General features: G+C 44.4%; 1 protein-coding gene and 1 long non-coding RNA gene across 5 annotated transcripts in view; one reads left to right on the top strand and one right to left on the bottom strand.

The window, feature by feature from the left end:
• Nucleotides 1-16877, top strand: part of LOC308677420 (adiponectin receptor protein 1) — a 43608-nt gene that overhangs the window by 18901 nt on the left and 7830 nt on the right. For 3 of the 4 annotated variants that reach the window (XR_014028479.1, XR_014028480.1, XM_081343788.1), the window contains exons 1-6: nt 1694-2658; nt 5881-5997; nt 10030-10201; nt 11854-12040; nt 13951-14138; nt 16108-16301. Coding sequence is in view for 2 of the 4 variants with exons in the window: in XM_081343788.1 (XP_081199914.1) it covers nt 2506-2658; nt 5881-5997; nt 10030-10201; nt 11854-12040; nt 13951-14138; nt 16108-16301 (1011 nt within the window). In the remaining 2 variants the exon portion in view is untranslated. Of the gene's footprint in view, nt 1-1693; nt 2659-5880; nt 5998-10029; nt 10202-11853; nt 12041-13950; nt 14139-16107; nt 16302-16877 lie in introns of those variants that run through there. The other variant, XM_081343789.1, reaches the window with a different exon arrangement.
• On the bottom strand, nt 2994-10119 carry LOC308677423. Its single transcript, XR_014028481.1, has 3 exons — nt 9773-10119; nt 5791-5990; nt 2994-3733 (listed from the first exon to the last, which is right to left on the bottom strand). It is a non-coding gene; the product is annotated as an uncharacterized lncRNA (long non-coding RNA).

Genomic DNA, 16877 nt, shown 5'->3' with positions numbered 1-16877 from the left:
AGATAGATAGATAGATAGATAGATAGATGATAGATAATACTTAAATTGACAGAGATGATACAGATATAGATAATAGATGAGAGAGTTAATACATAAATTGACAGATAGAGATAGATGATACAGATAGATAGAGATAATAGATAATACATAAATGGACAGATACGATCTGATGATAGATAATACATAAATTGACAGATTAGATAGATAGATGATAGATAATACATAAAGTGACAGATTACATAGATGATAGATAATACCTAAATTCACAGATACGATCTGATGATAGATAATACATAAATTGACAGATAGATTAGATAATACATAAATTGACAGATTACATAGATGATAGATAATACATAAATTGACAGATACAATCAGATAGATATGATCATAGAGAGATATTTGGACTGATAGATGAGAGAGATAATACATAAATTGACAGAGATAGATGATACAGATAGATAGAGATAATAGATAATTCATAAATTGACAGATAGATACGATCAGACAGACAGATATTTGGACTGATAGATGAGACAGATAATACATAAATTGACAGAGATAGATGATACAGATAGAGATAATAGATAATACATAAATTGACAGATTAGATAGATATAGATAGAAAGATAGATGATACATAAATTGACAGATGATACAGATAGATACAGATAATCGATAATACATAAATTGACAGATTAGATAGATATAGATGATAGAAAGATAGATAATACATAAATTGACAGATTAGATATAGATGATAGAAAGATAGATAATACATAAATTGACAGATTAGATAGATATAGATGATAGAAAGATAATACTTAAATTGACAGATGATACAGATATAGATAATAGATAATACATAAATGGACAGATACGATCTGATGATAGATAATACATAAATTGACAGATTAGATAGATAGATGATAGATAATACATAAATTGACAGATTACATAGATGATAGATAATACCTAAATTCACAGATATGATCTGATGATAGATAATACATAAATTGACAGATAGATTAGATAATACATAAATTCACAGATTACATAGATGATAGATAATACATAAATTGACAGATACAATCAGATAGATATGATCAGATAGAGAGATATTTGGACTGATAGATGAGACAGATAATACATAAATTGACAGAGATAGATGATACAGATAGATAGAGATAATAGATAATTCATAAATTGACAGATAGATACGATCAGACAGACAGATATTTGGACTGATAGATGAGACAGATAATACATAAATTGACAGATTACATAGATGATAGATAATACATAAATTGACAGATACAATCAGATAGATATGATCAGATCGAGAGATATTTGGACTGATAGATGAGAGAGATAATACATAAATTGACAGAGATAGATGATACAGATAGATAGAGATAATAGATAATTCATAAATTGACAGATAGATACGATCAGACAGACAGATATTTGGACTGATAGATGAGACAGATAATACATAAATTGACAGAGATAGATGATACAGATAGAGATAATAGATAATACATAAATTGACAGATTAGATATAGATGATAGATAATACATAAATTGACAGAGATAGATGATACAGATAGAGATAATAGATAATACATAAATTGACAGATTAGATAGATATAGATGATAGAAAGATAGATAATGCATAAATTGACAGAGATGATACAGATAGATACAAATAATAGATAATACATAAATTGACAGATTAGATAGATATAGATGATAGAAAGATAGATAATACATAAATTGACAGATGATACAGATAGAGATAGATAATACATAAATTGACAGATACGATCTGATAGATCAGGGGTGTCAAACTCAATTTCACTGAGGGCCGCATCAGCATTGCGGTTGCCCTCAAGGGGCCGGGTGGGTAGGGCCAGGGTAGGCGTGGCCTACTGGGTGGGCGTGGCTAGAGTGCGTATGGCCTACTGGGTGGGCGTGGCCAGCTCTACATCGTTCGCATTTAGGGTGCCTATGGGGGCCTGGGCAGGAGTGGGACAGATCTGGGGGTCTCTGGCGGAAGGAGGGTCTCTGGGCCAGGGCCACGGCAGTGGGGGCCGTTCCCTCCCTGTTTCCAGGATGGATTCACGGGCCGCATGAAACCACTTCACGGGCCGGATCCGGCCCCCGGGCCTTGGGTTTGACATGTCTGTGATAGATAGATAGATAGATAGATAGATAGATAGATAGATAGATAGATAGATAGATAGGTAGATAGATAGATAGATAGATAGATAGATAGATAGATAGATAGATAGATAAAAAATAGCCAACCCGTTTCCGCAGTCGAGACGAGAGGGGCTCTTCCTCTAGTCTAAAGCCAGACCGGTTTTGAAAATAATTTTGCTTTTTTTTTTTTTTTTTTTTTGCTTTGCTTTCTTTCTATCCGGTAAGGAGAATCCGGCTGCCGTGGAAGTCCCGGAGCTCCCCGTCGCTTTCTGCGCCCGCCCCGGCGTGCATGCGGGCCCGATGGCGTCGTCCCGCAAAGCTTCGGCCAGCGGTCCCGGGACCGCCCCTCCCGCCGGCAACGGCCGAGACCGGGAAGACGTGGTGGAGCTGGCTGAGCTCGGACCCCTTTTAGAGGAGAAAGCGGATCCGGGAACGTCTCGTTCTGTGGCCGACGTAAGCCCGGATTTATTTATTTATTTATTTATTTATTTATTTATTTATTTATTATTCATCCATCCATCCATCCATTTATTTATTTATTTATTTGTGCATCCATCCATTTATTTATTTATTTATCCATCCATCCATTTATTTATTTATTTATCCATCCATCCATCCATCCATTTATTTATTTATTTATCCATCCATCCATCCATCCATCCATCCATCCATCCATTTATTTATTTATTTATCCATCCATCCATTTATTTATTTATCCATCCATCCATCCATCCATCCATTTATTTATCCCTCCATCCATTTTTTTTTAATTGAAAAGTTTTACAGTACATTTTAACTTTAGCAATCCCCCCCTCCCCCCACCCCTCCCTAACCCTCCCTAACTCTCCCACCCATTCCCCCCTCCCCCCCCCCCCCCGACTTCCCAGAGCTAAATACAGGGTATAAAAACAAAGAACAATCATAAACATCCATATGCTACCATCAATAAATTCTTAAATCTATCACTCTCTAGCTCATATAAGATAACTACAAACAATACTAGTATTACATATAAAAAAAACAAAAAAAAAATAGAAAGGAAGACTTATTCAAACGCTAAATGAAACTTTTTAGTCCCATATTTGTTCTGAATATAATCAATCCACTTTTTCCACTCCATAATATAACGTTCTTGCGAATGATCTTTCAGGTAAGCCGAAATCTTTGCCATTTCCGCCAGGTCAGAAACTTTTAGAGTCCATTCTTCTATAGTCGGCAGTTCCTCCTTCTTCCAATATTGACCTATGAAAAGTCTTGCTGCTGTGATTAAGTTCAGCATCAACTTAACGTCCACCACAGTAGCTTCTGTAATTATGCCCAACAAAAACGATTTGCGGACCAAACTTTATCCTTCGCTTCAAAGATCTTCTGCATATTCCACCAAATTTTTATCCAAAAAGCCTTAACCTTTTTGCAGGTCCCACCATATATGAAAATACGTTGCGTCTTCGCCTCCACACCTCCAACATTTAGGCTGATAATTCGGATACATACTTGCAAGCTTTTTAGGGTCTAGTCTAGATGCCATCTATAAAACATTTTATAAAAGTTCTCTCTTAGGTTTTGGGCTTGCGTGAATTTTACGTTCCTCACCCAGATCTTTTCCCACGTGTCCATTGTAATAACTTCTTGAATATTCTGAGCCCATTTTATCATACAGTCCCTCCATCCATTTATTTATTTATTTATCTATCCATCTATTCATCCATCTATCTATCTATGTATTTATCCCTCCATCCATTTATTTATTTATTTATTTATCTATCCATCCATCCAAATATCTATCTATTTATTTATTTATTTATGCATCCCTCCATCCATTTATTTATTTATCTATCTATATATCCATCCATCTATTTATTTATCCATCCATCTATCCATTTATTTATTTATTTATTCATCTATCTATCTATCTATCTATCTATCTATCTATCTATCTATGTATTTATCCATCCATCCATTTATTTATTTATTTATGCATCCATCCATCCATCCATCTATCTATCTATTTATTTATTTATTTATGCATCCATCCATCCATCTATTTATTTATTTATTTATTTATTATCTATATCTATCCATCCATCCATTTATTTATTTATCTATCTATCCATCCATCCATCCATTTATTTATTTATTCATCCATCTATCTATCTATGTATTTATCCATCCATCCATTTATTTATTTATTTATCCATCCATCCATCCAACTATCTATTTATTTATGCATCCATCCATCTATTTATTTATTATCTATATCTATCCATCCATTTATTTATTTATTTATTTATCTATCATCTATCTATCTATCTATCTATCTATCTATCTATCTATCTATCTATCTATCTATCTATCTATCTATCTATCCATTTATTTATCCATCCATCCATCCATCTATTTATTTATTTATTTATTTAGGGTGGGGGGTGTGTGAAAAACCGGCATGAAAAGGGGCGAACCGATGACTTTAGTCAAAGCGGCCAGCCCTTTGGGAGTTAGCGGGAGGTTAAAGGGGGGGTGGGGGGGAGGGCACGAGGGGCTTTGGGGTACCCCCCCACCTCCCCCGTTCCCTTCCTTCCGCGGAAGGCTGCCTGGGGATCGCCGACGGTGATGGTGGTGGTGGGAAATAATAATAATAATAATAATAATAATAATAATAATAATAATAATAATAATAACAACAACAACAACAACAACAACAATAATAATAATAACAATAATAATAATAATAATAATAATAATAATAATAACAATAATAATAATAATAATAATAATAATAATAATAATAATAATAATAATAATAATAATAATAATAATATAATGTTGGAAGGTACCTTGGAGGTCATCTAGTCCAACCCCCTATCATTTCAGACAAAATTCTGAATTCGCGCCCTTGACCGCCGATTGGTATTTGCGATGGTCGGTCGCAAATTTATTATTATTATTATTATTATTATTATTATTATTATTATTATTATTAATAATAATAATAATAATAAAGTTGGAGGGGACCTTGGAGGCCATCTAGTCCAACCCCCTGCTCAGGCAGGAAACCGTATACCATTTCGGGCAAAATTCTGAGTTTGGGCCCTTGACCACCGATTCGTATTTACGACGGTCGGTTGCCCTGCTCATGTGATCCCCTTTTGCAACCACGTCTCGCTTAGCCAGCAAAGTTTCAGGTTAATAATGACAGCAACAGCAACAATAATAATAATAATAATAATATAAAAAAGTTGGAGGGCACCTCGGAGGTCATCTAGTCCAACCCCCTATCATTTCAGACAAAATTCTGAATTCGGGGCCCTTGACCGCCCATTGGGATTTGCGACGGTCGGTCGCCCCAGGGTCACGCAATTCCCCTTTTGCGACCTTCGGGGAGGGGGAGGGAACCCGAATTCGCTTTGCAACGCTCTTCCCAGCTTACCCGCCGCAGCGACTCGCTTAAGAACGGCGGCAAGAAAGCTGGTCAAAACGGGAGTCCGGCTTAAGAACCGCCCGGCCCCTCCCTCCAGGGACCGTCGTAGGTCGAGGATGACCCGCCTGGGCGGCTTTTCCAGCCGACGCGCACACACACACACATACCCTTTTGCGCGGCCCTGGGTTCGAGAGAGCTCGGCCGGGTTGGGTTGTTGGAACGATTCACGCCGCGACGGTGCCCTCTCCTCTCCGCAGAGCCCGTGCCAGCCATGCCCGGCGACGCAGGAGGAAGAGGAAGAGGAAGTCCGGGTGCTGACCCTGCCCTTGCAAGCCCACCACGCCATGGAGAAGATGGAGGAGTTTGTCTACAAGGTAAGCCGGCCGGTTAGTCTCCGGTTGTGTGAAAGCGAGCGACCCGGGTTTTCCCTCCGTCCCTTCGGGGTCGGGAGAGACGGGCAGGTGCCCGCAGGATGGGCGGGGGCATTGTGGCGAGAAAGTGGTTTTCTCTTGCCGTCTGTGTGTGTGTCTGTCTTCAGGGGTGTTTGTGTGTGTGTGTGTGTGTGTGTGTGTACGTACAGCTGTGTTTGTGTATATAGTAAAGTTGGAAGGGACCTTGGAGGTCATCTAAGTCCAACCTCCTATACCATTTCAGACAAACGGCTGTCCAGTCTCTTCTTAAAAGGGTGTGTGTGTGTGTGTGTGTGTACAGGTGTGTGTACAGGTGTGTGTGTGTGTGTGTAGTAAAGTTGGAAGGGACCTTGGAGGTCATCTAGTCCAACCTCCTATACCATTTCAGACAAACGGCTGTCCAGTCTCTTCTTAAAAGGGTGTGTATGTGTGTGTGTATTGTGTGTGTGTATGCATGTGAGTACATAGTGTGTGTATGTATGTATATGTGTATATGTATATATACATATGTATACATGTGTGTGTGTGTGTGTGTGTGTGTGTGTACAGCTGTGTTTGTGTGTATAGTAAAGTTGGAAGGGACCTTGGAGGTCATCTAGTCCAACCTCCTATACCATTTCAGACAAACGGCTGTCCAGTCTCTTCTTAAAAAGTGTGTGTGTGTGTGTGTGTGTGTGTGTACAGGTGTGTGTGTGTGTGTGTAGTAAAGTTGGAAGGGACCTTGGAGGTCATGTAGTCCAACCTCCTATACCATTTCAGACAAACGGCTGTCCAGTCTCTTCTTAAAAAGTGTGTGTGTGTGTGTGTGTGTGTGTGTACAGGTGTGTGTGTGTGTGTGTGTAGTAAAGTTGGAAGGGACCTTGGAGGTCATCTAGTCCAACCTCCTATACCATTTCAGACAAACGGCTGTCCAGTCTCTTCTTAAAAGGGTGTGTATGTGTGTGTGTGTGTGTGTGTATGTACGTACAGCTGTGTTTGTGTGTATAGTAAAGTTGGAAGGGACCTTAGAGGTCATCTAGTCCAGCCTCCTATACCATTTCAGACAAACGGCTGTCCAGTCTCTTCTTAAAAAGGTGTGTGTGTGTGTGTGTGTGTCTGTGTACAGCTGTGTGTGTGTGTACAGGTGTGTTTGTGTGTATAGTAAAGTTGGAAGGGGCTTTAGAGGTCATCTAGTCCAACCTCCTATACCATTTCAGACAAACGGCTGTCCAGTCTCTTCTTAAAAGGTTGTGTGTGTGTGTGTGTGTGTGTGTGTGTGTGTTTGTGTACAGCTGTGTGTGTGTGTACAGCTGTGTGTGTGTGTATAGTAAAGTTGGAAGGGACCTTGGAGGTCATCTAAGTCCAACCTCCTATACCATTTCAGACAAACGGCTGTCCAGTCTCTTCTTAAAAGGGTGTGTATGTGTGTGTGTGTGTGTGTGTGTGTGTGTGTGTGTGTGTACGTACACGTGGGTGTGTGTACAGGTGTGCTTGTGTGTACAGTAAACTTGGAAGGGACCTTGGAGGTCATCTAGTCCAGCCTCCTATACCATTTCAGACAAATGGCTGTCCAGTCTCTTCTTAAAAAGGTGTGTGTATTGTGTGTGTGTGTGTGTACATAGTGCGTGTATGTATGTATATATGTATATATAAATATACATATACATATATATATATACATATACATATATATATATATATACATAAATATCTATACACACACACGTGTATGTATATGTATGTGTGTATATGTGTGTGTGTATATAGATAGATATAGATATATAGATATAGATATATAGATATATAGATATATGTATATATCAAATTTGGATTTGGCAAGAATTAAAGGGAGACTGATATAGCTATTTCAAGCTTTTTTGCTGTCACCAAACCTGGGCTGTCTGCACGTTAGGCAGTTTTAACCTCTAGGCTATATATAGGGTGTGTGTGTGTGTGTGTGTGTGTGTGTGTGTTTATGTATATGTGTGTATATGTATATTTGTGTGCATCTGAATGTATGTGTATATAGTGTATGTCTGTATATGTGTGGATAAAATGTGTGTATGTGTATAATGTATGTGTGTATATGTATGTATACATGTATACTGCTAACCTTGTAAGCCGCCCTGAGTCTTCGGAGAAGGGCGGGATATAAATGGAATTAAAATAAATAAATAAAATAAATAAATATATAGTGTATGTGTGTATATAGTGTGTGTGTATAATGTGTGTATGTGTGTGTATATGTATATATACGTGTGTGTATGTGTATGTATGTGTATATATATTTGTGTATGTGTGTGTACAATGTATATATAAAATTTTTTTGTGTGTAGATATGTATATATATATATATATATATATATATATATATATATATATGTATATGTATATGTATATGTATATGTATATGTATATGTATATATGTATATATGTATATGTATATGTGTGTATATATGTGTGTATGCATGTATGTATTATGTGCACATGTACACACACACACAAACACACCCGAACTGCACTGTGTTGTTTCTCTGGGCCACATGTGTGTGTAGGTGGATGTATGCCTAATTTATTTTATTTATATTGTTGGTCATGTTCATGGAATGTACACTATATTGGAGGAGGTTAACCTTTGAGAGCTGAAGGCAGCGAAATCTCATTTTAGTATATGCTGATTAGTGTACATTTGAAGTGAGAATAAAGTTATTATTCTATTCTATCTTCTATTTTATATTCGATTCTATTCTGTATTCTATCTATTCTATATTCTATTCTATACTATAGCTGTTCTATATCTGTTCTACTCTATTCTATTCCCATTATTCGATTCTATTCTATATTTCTATTCTATTTCTATTCTATTCCCATTATTCTATTCTATATTTCTATTCTAATTCTATTCTATTCTATTCTATTCTATATTTCTATTCTATTCTATTCTATTCTATTCTAATGCCATTATTCTATTTTGTTCTATTCTATATTTCTATTCTATTCTATTCTATTCTATTCTATTCTATTCTATTCTATTCTATTCCATTCTAATGCCATTATTCTATTTTGTTCTATTCTATATTTCTATTCTATTCTATTCTATTCTATTCTATTCTATTCTATTCTATTCTATTCTATTCTATTCTATTCTATTGCCATTATTCTATTCTATTCTATTATATATTTCTATTCTATTCTATTCTATTCTATTCTATTCTATTCTATTCTATTCTATTCTATTCTATTCTAATGCCATTATTCTATTCTATTCTATTCTATTATATATTTCTATTCTATTCTATTCTATTTTATTCTAATGCCATTATTCTATTTTCCATTCTATTCTATATTCTGTATTCTATTCTATAATATTTTCTATTCTGTTCTATTTTGTTCTGTTCTATTCTATTCTGTATTCTATTTTCCATTCTATTCTATATTCTATTCTATATTACATTTTCTATTCTATATTCTATTTTCCATTCTATTCTATGTTCTATATTCTATTCCATAATATTTTCTATTCTATTCTATTCTATTCTATTCTATTCTATTCTATTCTATTCTATTCTATTCTATTATTATCTCCTATTCTTTATTCTATTCTATTTTCCTTTCCCTATTCCATTCCTTTCCATTCCATTCCATTTTAATTTCCTCGCCAGAAAACGTTGGCCTCAAAAGGGAGCGTTACGGCTAACGCCAGCCTTTCCCTCTCGTACAACGGGGCAACGCGCCCCCCCCTAACAAACGTCTCACTTACCGACGTACGCCGAGGGCTCCGTTCGGCTTCTGCTTCCGAGGACTTCCCCCTTCCTTCCTTCTCTCTCTCTCTCTCTCTCTCCACCACCTTCTTTTCTCTCCAACCGAACCGTTGTCTCTCTAGTGGGAAAGACGGCGGCGGTCCCTCGGGGCTGCGTGCGCGGGCGGGCGGAATCCTTCCCCAACGCCAACCCTACGAGGTAGGCTGCGCCGACAGTAACCAGGTTTTTTTTTTGTTTCTTTGTTTCCGTCTCTCAGGTCTGGGAAGGCCGATGGCGGGTCATCCCTTACGACGTCCTGCCCGACTGGCTGAAGGACAACGACTACCTGCTTCACGGCCACCGGCCCCCCATGCCGTCCTTCCGCGCCTGCTTCAAGAGCATCTTTCGCATCCACACCGAGACCGGCAACATCTGGACGCACCTGCTAGGTGACGCGAGAGCTGCGTCCTTTCTTTTCTTTTCTTTCCCCCCCCCACCCCCACCCCACCCCGCTTCCTTTCCCGCCCTCCGGATCGGCCCGTCGGAAACCTGGAGCCGAGTTCGAATCGTGACACACACACACAAACACCCCTTCGACGCGCTGACTCTAGCTGTCTTTTCCACCCCGCCTGCCAGCCCCCCCCCCAAAAAAAAATCAACATTCCTCGCAAAGTCACCCAGCTGGCTTTCGTGCCTAAGGCGGGACTAGAACTCTCCGTCTCCTAGTCATTGGCCCAAAATCACCCAGCCGGCTTTCATGCTTAAGGCGGGACTAGAACTCTCCGTCTCCTGGTGATTGGGCCAAAGTCACCCAGCCGGCTTTCATGCCTAAGGCGGAACTAGAACTCTCCCTCTCCTGGTGATTGGCCCAAAGTCACCCAGCTGCGTTTCATGCCTAAGGCGGGACTAGAACTCTCAGTCTCCTGGTGATTGGCCCAAAATCACCCGTCTGCGTTTCATGCCTAAGGCGGGACTAGAACTCTCCGTCTCCTGGTGATTGGCCCAAAGTCACCCAGCTTCCTTTCATGCGTAAGTCAGTACTAGAACTCTCCGTCTCCTGGCGATTGGGCCAAAGTCACCCAGCTGGCTTTCCTGCTAAGGCGGGACTAGAACTCACCGTCTCCTGGTGATTGGCCCAAAGTCACCCAGCTGCGTTTCATGCGTAAGTCAGTACTAGAACTCTCCGTCTCCTGGCGATTGGGCCAAAGTCACCCAGCTGGCTTTCCTGCTAAGGCAGGACTAGAACTCCCCGTCTCCTGGTGATTGGTGCAAAGTCACCCAGCTGGCTTTCGTGCCTAAGGCGGGACTAGAACTCACCGTCACCTAGTGATTGGGCCAAAGTCACCCAGCTGGCTTTCATGCATGTCAGTACTAGAACTCTCCGTCTCCTGGTGATTGGGCCAAAGTCACCCAGCTGGCTTTCCTGCTAAGGCGGGACTAGAACTCCCCGTCTCCTGGTGATTGGTGCAAAGTCACCCAGCCGGCTTTCATGCCTAAGGCGGGACTAGAACTCCCCGTCTCCTGGTGATTGGTGCAAAGTCACCCAGCCGGCTTTCATGCCTAAGGCGGGACTAGAACTCTCCCTCTCCTGGTGATTGGCCCAAAGTCACCCAGCTGCGTTTCATGCCTAAGGCGGGACTAGAACTCCCCGTCTCCTGGTGATTGGCCCAAAGTCACCCAGCTTCCTTTCATGCGTACGTCAGTACTAGAACTCTCCGTCTCCTGGCGATTGGGCCAAAGTCACCCAGCTGGCTTTCCTGCTAAGGCGGGACTAGAACTCACCGTCTCCTGGTGATTGGCCCAAAGTCACCCAGCTGCGTTTCATGCGTAAGTCAGTACTAGAACTCTCCGTCTCCTGGCGATTGGGCCAAAGTCACCCAGCTGGCTTTCCTGCTAAGGCGGGACTAGAACTCCCCGTCTCCTGGTGATTGGCCCAAAGTCACCCAGCTTCCTTTCATGCGTAAGTCAGTACTAGAACTCTCCGTCTCCTGGCGATTGGGCCAAAGTCACCCAGCTGGCTTTCCTGCTAAGGCGGGACTAGAACTCTCCGTCTCCTGGTGACGGTTGTCCCTGACCCTGCCTGTTTCCCCTTCCCCAACAGGCTTCGTGCTCTTCCTGTGTCTGGGGGTCCTGACGATGCTGCGGCCGAACATGTACTTCCTGGCGCCCCTGCAGGAGAAAGTGGTCTTCGGGATGTTCTTCCTAGGCGCCGTGCTATGTCTCAGCTTCTCCTGGCTCTTCCACACCGTCTACTGCCATTCGGAGAAGGTGTCCCGGACCTTCTCCAAGTGAGTGGGGAAAGAGAGGCCAGTTCCGTGTCTCTCTCTCTCTCTCTCTGTGTGTGTGTGTGTGTGTGTTTGTGTACACGTGCCGCCTGTCCTCGACTTACGACGGCGCGCGCGCCCCCGAAGTGACAGCGTCCCTGTTGCAAAAAAAGGGACTTTTCGCAGCCCGTTCGAAGTCGGCCTCCTGGCGTGGAAGGCCAAGGATGTTGGGTGGGAGCGTTTTCCCACGAGTGACACAGCTGGAAGGGACCCTGGAGGTCATCTAGTCCAACCCCCTGCTCAAACAGGACACCCCTACAGAATTGTAGAATAATAGAGTTGGAAGGGACCTGGAGGTCATCTAGTCCAACCCCCTGCACAAACAGGACACCCCTACAGAATCGTAGAATAATACGAGTTGGAAGGGAGCTGGAGGTCATCTAGTCCAACCCCCTGCTCAAGGAGGAGATCCTTAGAGAATGATAGACTCTTGGAGTTGAACGGGACCTCAGAGGTCATCTAGTCCAACACCCTGCTCAAGCAGGAGATCCTTAGAGAATGATAGACTCTTGGAGTTGAACGGGACCTCAGAGGTCATCTAGTCCAACCCCCTGCTCAAGCAGGAGACCCTTGCAGAATCATAGAATGACAGACTTGGAAGGGACCCTGGAGGTCATCTAGTCCAACCCCCTGCTCAAACAGGACACCCCTATAGAATCGTAGAATAATAGAGTTGGAAGGGACCTGGAGGTCATCTAGTCCAACCCCCTGCTCAAGCAGGAGATCCTTAGAGAATCATAGACTCCTGGAGTTGAACGGGACCTCGGAGGTCATCGAGTCCAACCCCCTGCTCAAGCAGGCGACCCCTTACAGAATCATAGAATAACAGAATCAATGGGGAACCCCGATTCATTGAAACGTCCTTTAGTGACGGCGTTTGGTCACTAAATGAACATTCATAAGTCAAGGTAGTCCTCGAATTACGACAGTTCATTTCCTGACCAGCTGAAGTTACATCACTGACAAAAAAGGAAGCTTGGGGCGTGTTTTACACTTATGACCATCGCCGCACCCTTGGGGTCAGGTGATGTACATTCCGAAGCTTGGCCCCTAGTTCCTGTTTTATGACGGTCGCAGCATCCCGGGGTCGTGTGATCCCCTTTTGTGAACTTCTGACAATCAGTGGGGAAGTCAAGATACATTTCAGCAAACTTGTGACTAATTTAACAGCTGCAGCCTTTCACTTAATCAGAGCGGCAGGGAAGGTCGTAAAGCGGGGACCTCACTGAATGACTGTCTCACTTTGCAACACAGATTTGGGGCATTCATCGCGGTCACCGGTCAAGGGCTGCCTGTACCAATGGTCGCCGCTTGCCAAGCAGCCAAATTTGGAATCACGGAACCGGGGCAACGCTGTGATGGTCGTAAGTGCGAGGACGGGCCGATTAATATTAATAATCCTTGACTCGCGACCCCAATTTAAGAGCGGAATTTCTCTTGATCCGAACAGCGATTGTGAAATTGGAGGAGCCGTATGTTTTGCCACGACTGTTAAGCGAATCTCCGGTAGTCGTTAAGCGAGTCACAGGGTCTTTAAGCGAAGCCGGCTTGTGAGAAGCCGGCTGGGAAAGGCCGTACATCGTGATCACGTGACCCTGGGATGCTGTAGCCGTCGTAAATACGAGTCGGTTGATCACGTGACCCCGGGGTGCTGCGACCGTCGTAAATCCGAGTCGGTTGTCGAGCATCCGAATTTGGATCCCATGACTCCCAACGGTTGTAAGTGTGAGCACCAGAGATAAAAGTCTTTCTTCAGTACCGTGGGAACTTTTAGTCTTTCTTACGAGGAAACGGTCATTAAACAGGTAAGTCGTAAGTGGAGAACTTCCTGTATTTCTTATGACGCTCTCTCCTTTCCGTTGTCCCTTTCCCAGGTTGGATTATTCCGGAATCGCTTTGCTGATTATGGGGAGTTTTGTGCCGTGGCTTTACTACTCGTTCTACTGCTCTCCCCAGCCGCGACTCATTTATCTGTCCATCGTCTGCGTCCTGGGCATCTCCGCCATTATCGTCGCTCAGTGGGACCGCTTCGCCACCCCCAAGCACAGGCAGACCCGAGCGGGTACGGACGGAATCCACCAGCCGCCATGCTTTAAGAGGGGTGGACTTCCGTTCCCAGAATCCCCCAGCTGGCCTGCTTTAAGAGGGGAGGACTTCCACTCCCAGAATCCCCCAGCTGGTCTGCTTTAAGAGGGGAGGACTTCCACTCCCAGAATCCCCCAGCCAGCATGCTTCAAGAGGGGAGGACTTCCACTCCCAGAATCCCCCAGCCAGCATGCTTCAAGAGGGGAGGACTTCCACTCCCAGAATCCCCCAGCTCGCCTGGTTTAAGAGGGGTGGACTTCAACTCCCAGAATCCCCCAGCTGGTCTGCTTTAAGAGGGGAGGACTTCCACTCCCAGAATCCCCCAGCCAGCATGCTTCAAGAGGGGAGGACTTCCACTCCCAGAATCCCCCAGCTCGCCTGGTTTAAGAGGGGTGGACTTCAACTCCCAGAATCCCCCAGCTGGTCTGCTTTAAGAGGGGAGGACTTCCACTCCCAGAATCCCCCAGCTGGCCTGCTTTAAGAGGGGAGGACTTCCACTCCCAGAATCCCCCAGCTGGTCTGCTTTAAGAGGGGAGGACTTCCACTCCCAGAATCCCCCATCCGGCATGCTTCAAGAGGGGAGGACTTCCACTCCCAGAATCCCCCAGCCAGCATGCTTCAAGAGGGGAGGACTTCCACTCCCAGAATCCCCTACTTGGCATGCTTTAAGAGGGGAGGACTTCCACTCCCAGAATCCTCCAGCTGGCCTGCTTTAAGAGGGGAGAATTTCCACTCCCAGAATCCCCCAGCCGGCCTGCTTTATGAAGGGATGACTTCCACTCCCAGAATCCCCCAGCTGGCCTGGTTTAAGAGGGGTGGACTTCAACTCCCAGAATCCCCCAGCTGGCATGCTTCAATTGGGGTGGCCTTCAACTCCCAGAATCCCCCAGCTGGCATGCTTCAAGAGGGGAGGACTTCTACTCCCAAAATCCCCTAGCCTTCTTTAAGAGGGGAGAACTTCCACTCCCAGAATCCCCTACATGGCATGCTTTATGAGGGGAGGACTTCCACTCCCAGAATCCTCCAGCCGGCCTGCTTTAAGACGGGAGGACTTCTACTCCCAGAATCCCCCAGCCGGCATGCTTCAAGAGGGGAGGACTTCCACTCCCAGAATCCCCCAGCTGGCCTGGTTTAAGAGGGGTGGACTTCAACTCCCAGAATCCCCCAGCTGGCATGCTTCAATTGGGGTGGCCTTCAACTCCCAGAATCCCCCAGCTGGCATGCTTCAAGAGGGGAGGACTTCTACTCCCAAAATCCCCTAGCCTTCTTTAAGAGGGGAGAACTTCCACTCCCAGAATCCCCTACATGGCATGCTTTATGAGGGGAGGACTTCCACTCCCAGAATCCTCCAGCCGGCCTGCTTTAAGAGGGGAGAATTTCCACTCCCAGAATCCTCCAGCCGGCCTGCTTTAAGACGGGAGGACTTCCACTCCCAGAATCCTCCAGCCGGCCTGCTTTAAGACGGGAGGACTTCTACTCCCAGAATCCCCCAGCCGGCATGCTTCAAGAGGGGAGGACTTCCACTCCCAGAATCCCCCAGCTGGCCTGGTTTAAGAGGGGTGGACTTCAACTCCCAGAATCCCCCAGCTGGCATGCTTCAATTGGGGTGGCCTTCAACTCCCAGAATCCCCCAGCTGGCATGCTTCAAGAGGGGAGGACTTCTACTCCCAAAATCCCCTAGCCTTCTTTAAGAGGGGAGAACTTCCACTCCCAGAATCCCCTACATGGCATGCTTTATGAGGGGAGGACTTCCACTCCCAGAATCCTCCAGCCGGCCTGCTTTAAGAGGGGAGAATTTCCACTCCCAGAATCCTCCAGCCGGCCTGCTTTAAGACGGGAGGACTTCTACTCCCAGAATCCTCCAGCCGGCCTGCTTTAAGAGGGGAGGACTTCAACTCCCAGAATCCCTTGCCGAGATGCTGACGGGCGTCTCATTCCTCTCCTAGGGGTCTTCCTCGGGCTGGGCCTGAGCGGTGTGGTACCCACAATGCACTTCACCATCGCGGAGGGCTTCGCCAAGGCCACCACGGTGGGGCAGATGGGATGGTTCTTCTTGATGGCTGTGATGTACATCACCGGAGCCGGCCTCTACGCCGCTCGTATTCCCGAACGGTTCTTCCCGGGCAAGTTTGACATTTGGGTGAGTTTCTAGTCCTGCTGAGGTTTTCAAGGCGCGGAGGAGGCAGTGATGGGATTTGTAGTCCAAACAGATCGAGATAAGTCCTCCCGTGTGGAAAACCAGTCTCGCAGCTAGTCCACGACTTACCGCAACTGACCTCAACGGTTCGCAAATGCCGAGTCGGTGGCCCAGCGTCCGAATTTCGATCCCGGGACGCTGCAACCGTCGTAAATACGAGTCGGTTGCTAAGCGTCTGAATTTTGATCGCATGCCCCCTGGGATGCTGCGACCGTCATAAAGACGAGTCGGTTGCCAAGCATCTGAATTTTGATCACGTGACCTCGGGACGCTGCGACCGTCATAAATATGAATCGGTTGCTAAGCATTTGAATTTTGATCACGTGACCCCGGGATGCTGCGACCGTCTTAAATCCGAGTCGGTTGCCCAGCGTCTGAATTTTGATCAGGTGACACACACCCCGGGACGCTGCGACCGTCGTAAATACGAGTCGGTTGCGGAGCGTCTGAATTTTGATCCACGTGACCCCGGCACGCTGCGACCGTTGTAAATACGAGTTGGGTTGCCCAGTGACTGAA

The sequence above is a fragment of the Vipera berus genome (genome assembly GCF_964194415.1).
Source record: "Vipera berus genome assembly, chromosome: Z".
Classification (NCBI taxonomy): Eukaryota; Metazoa; Chordata; class Lepidosauria; order Squamata; family Viperidae; genus Vipera; species Vipera berus.
Note: the sequence above shows the minus strand (reverse complement) of the source record. Positions and strands in the feature narration are given on the sequence as shown.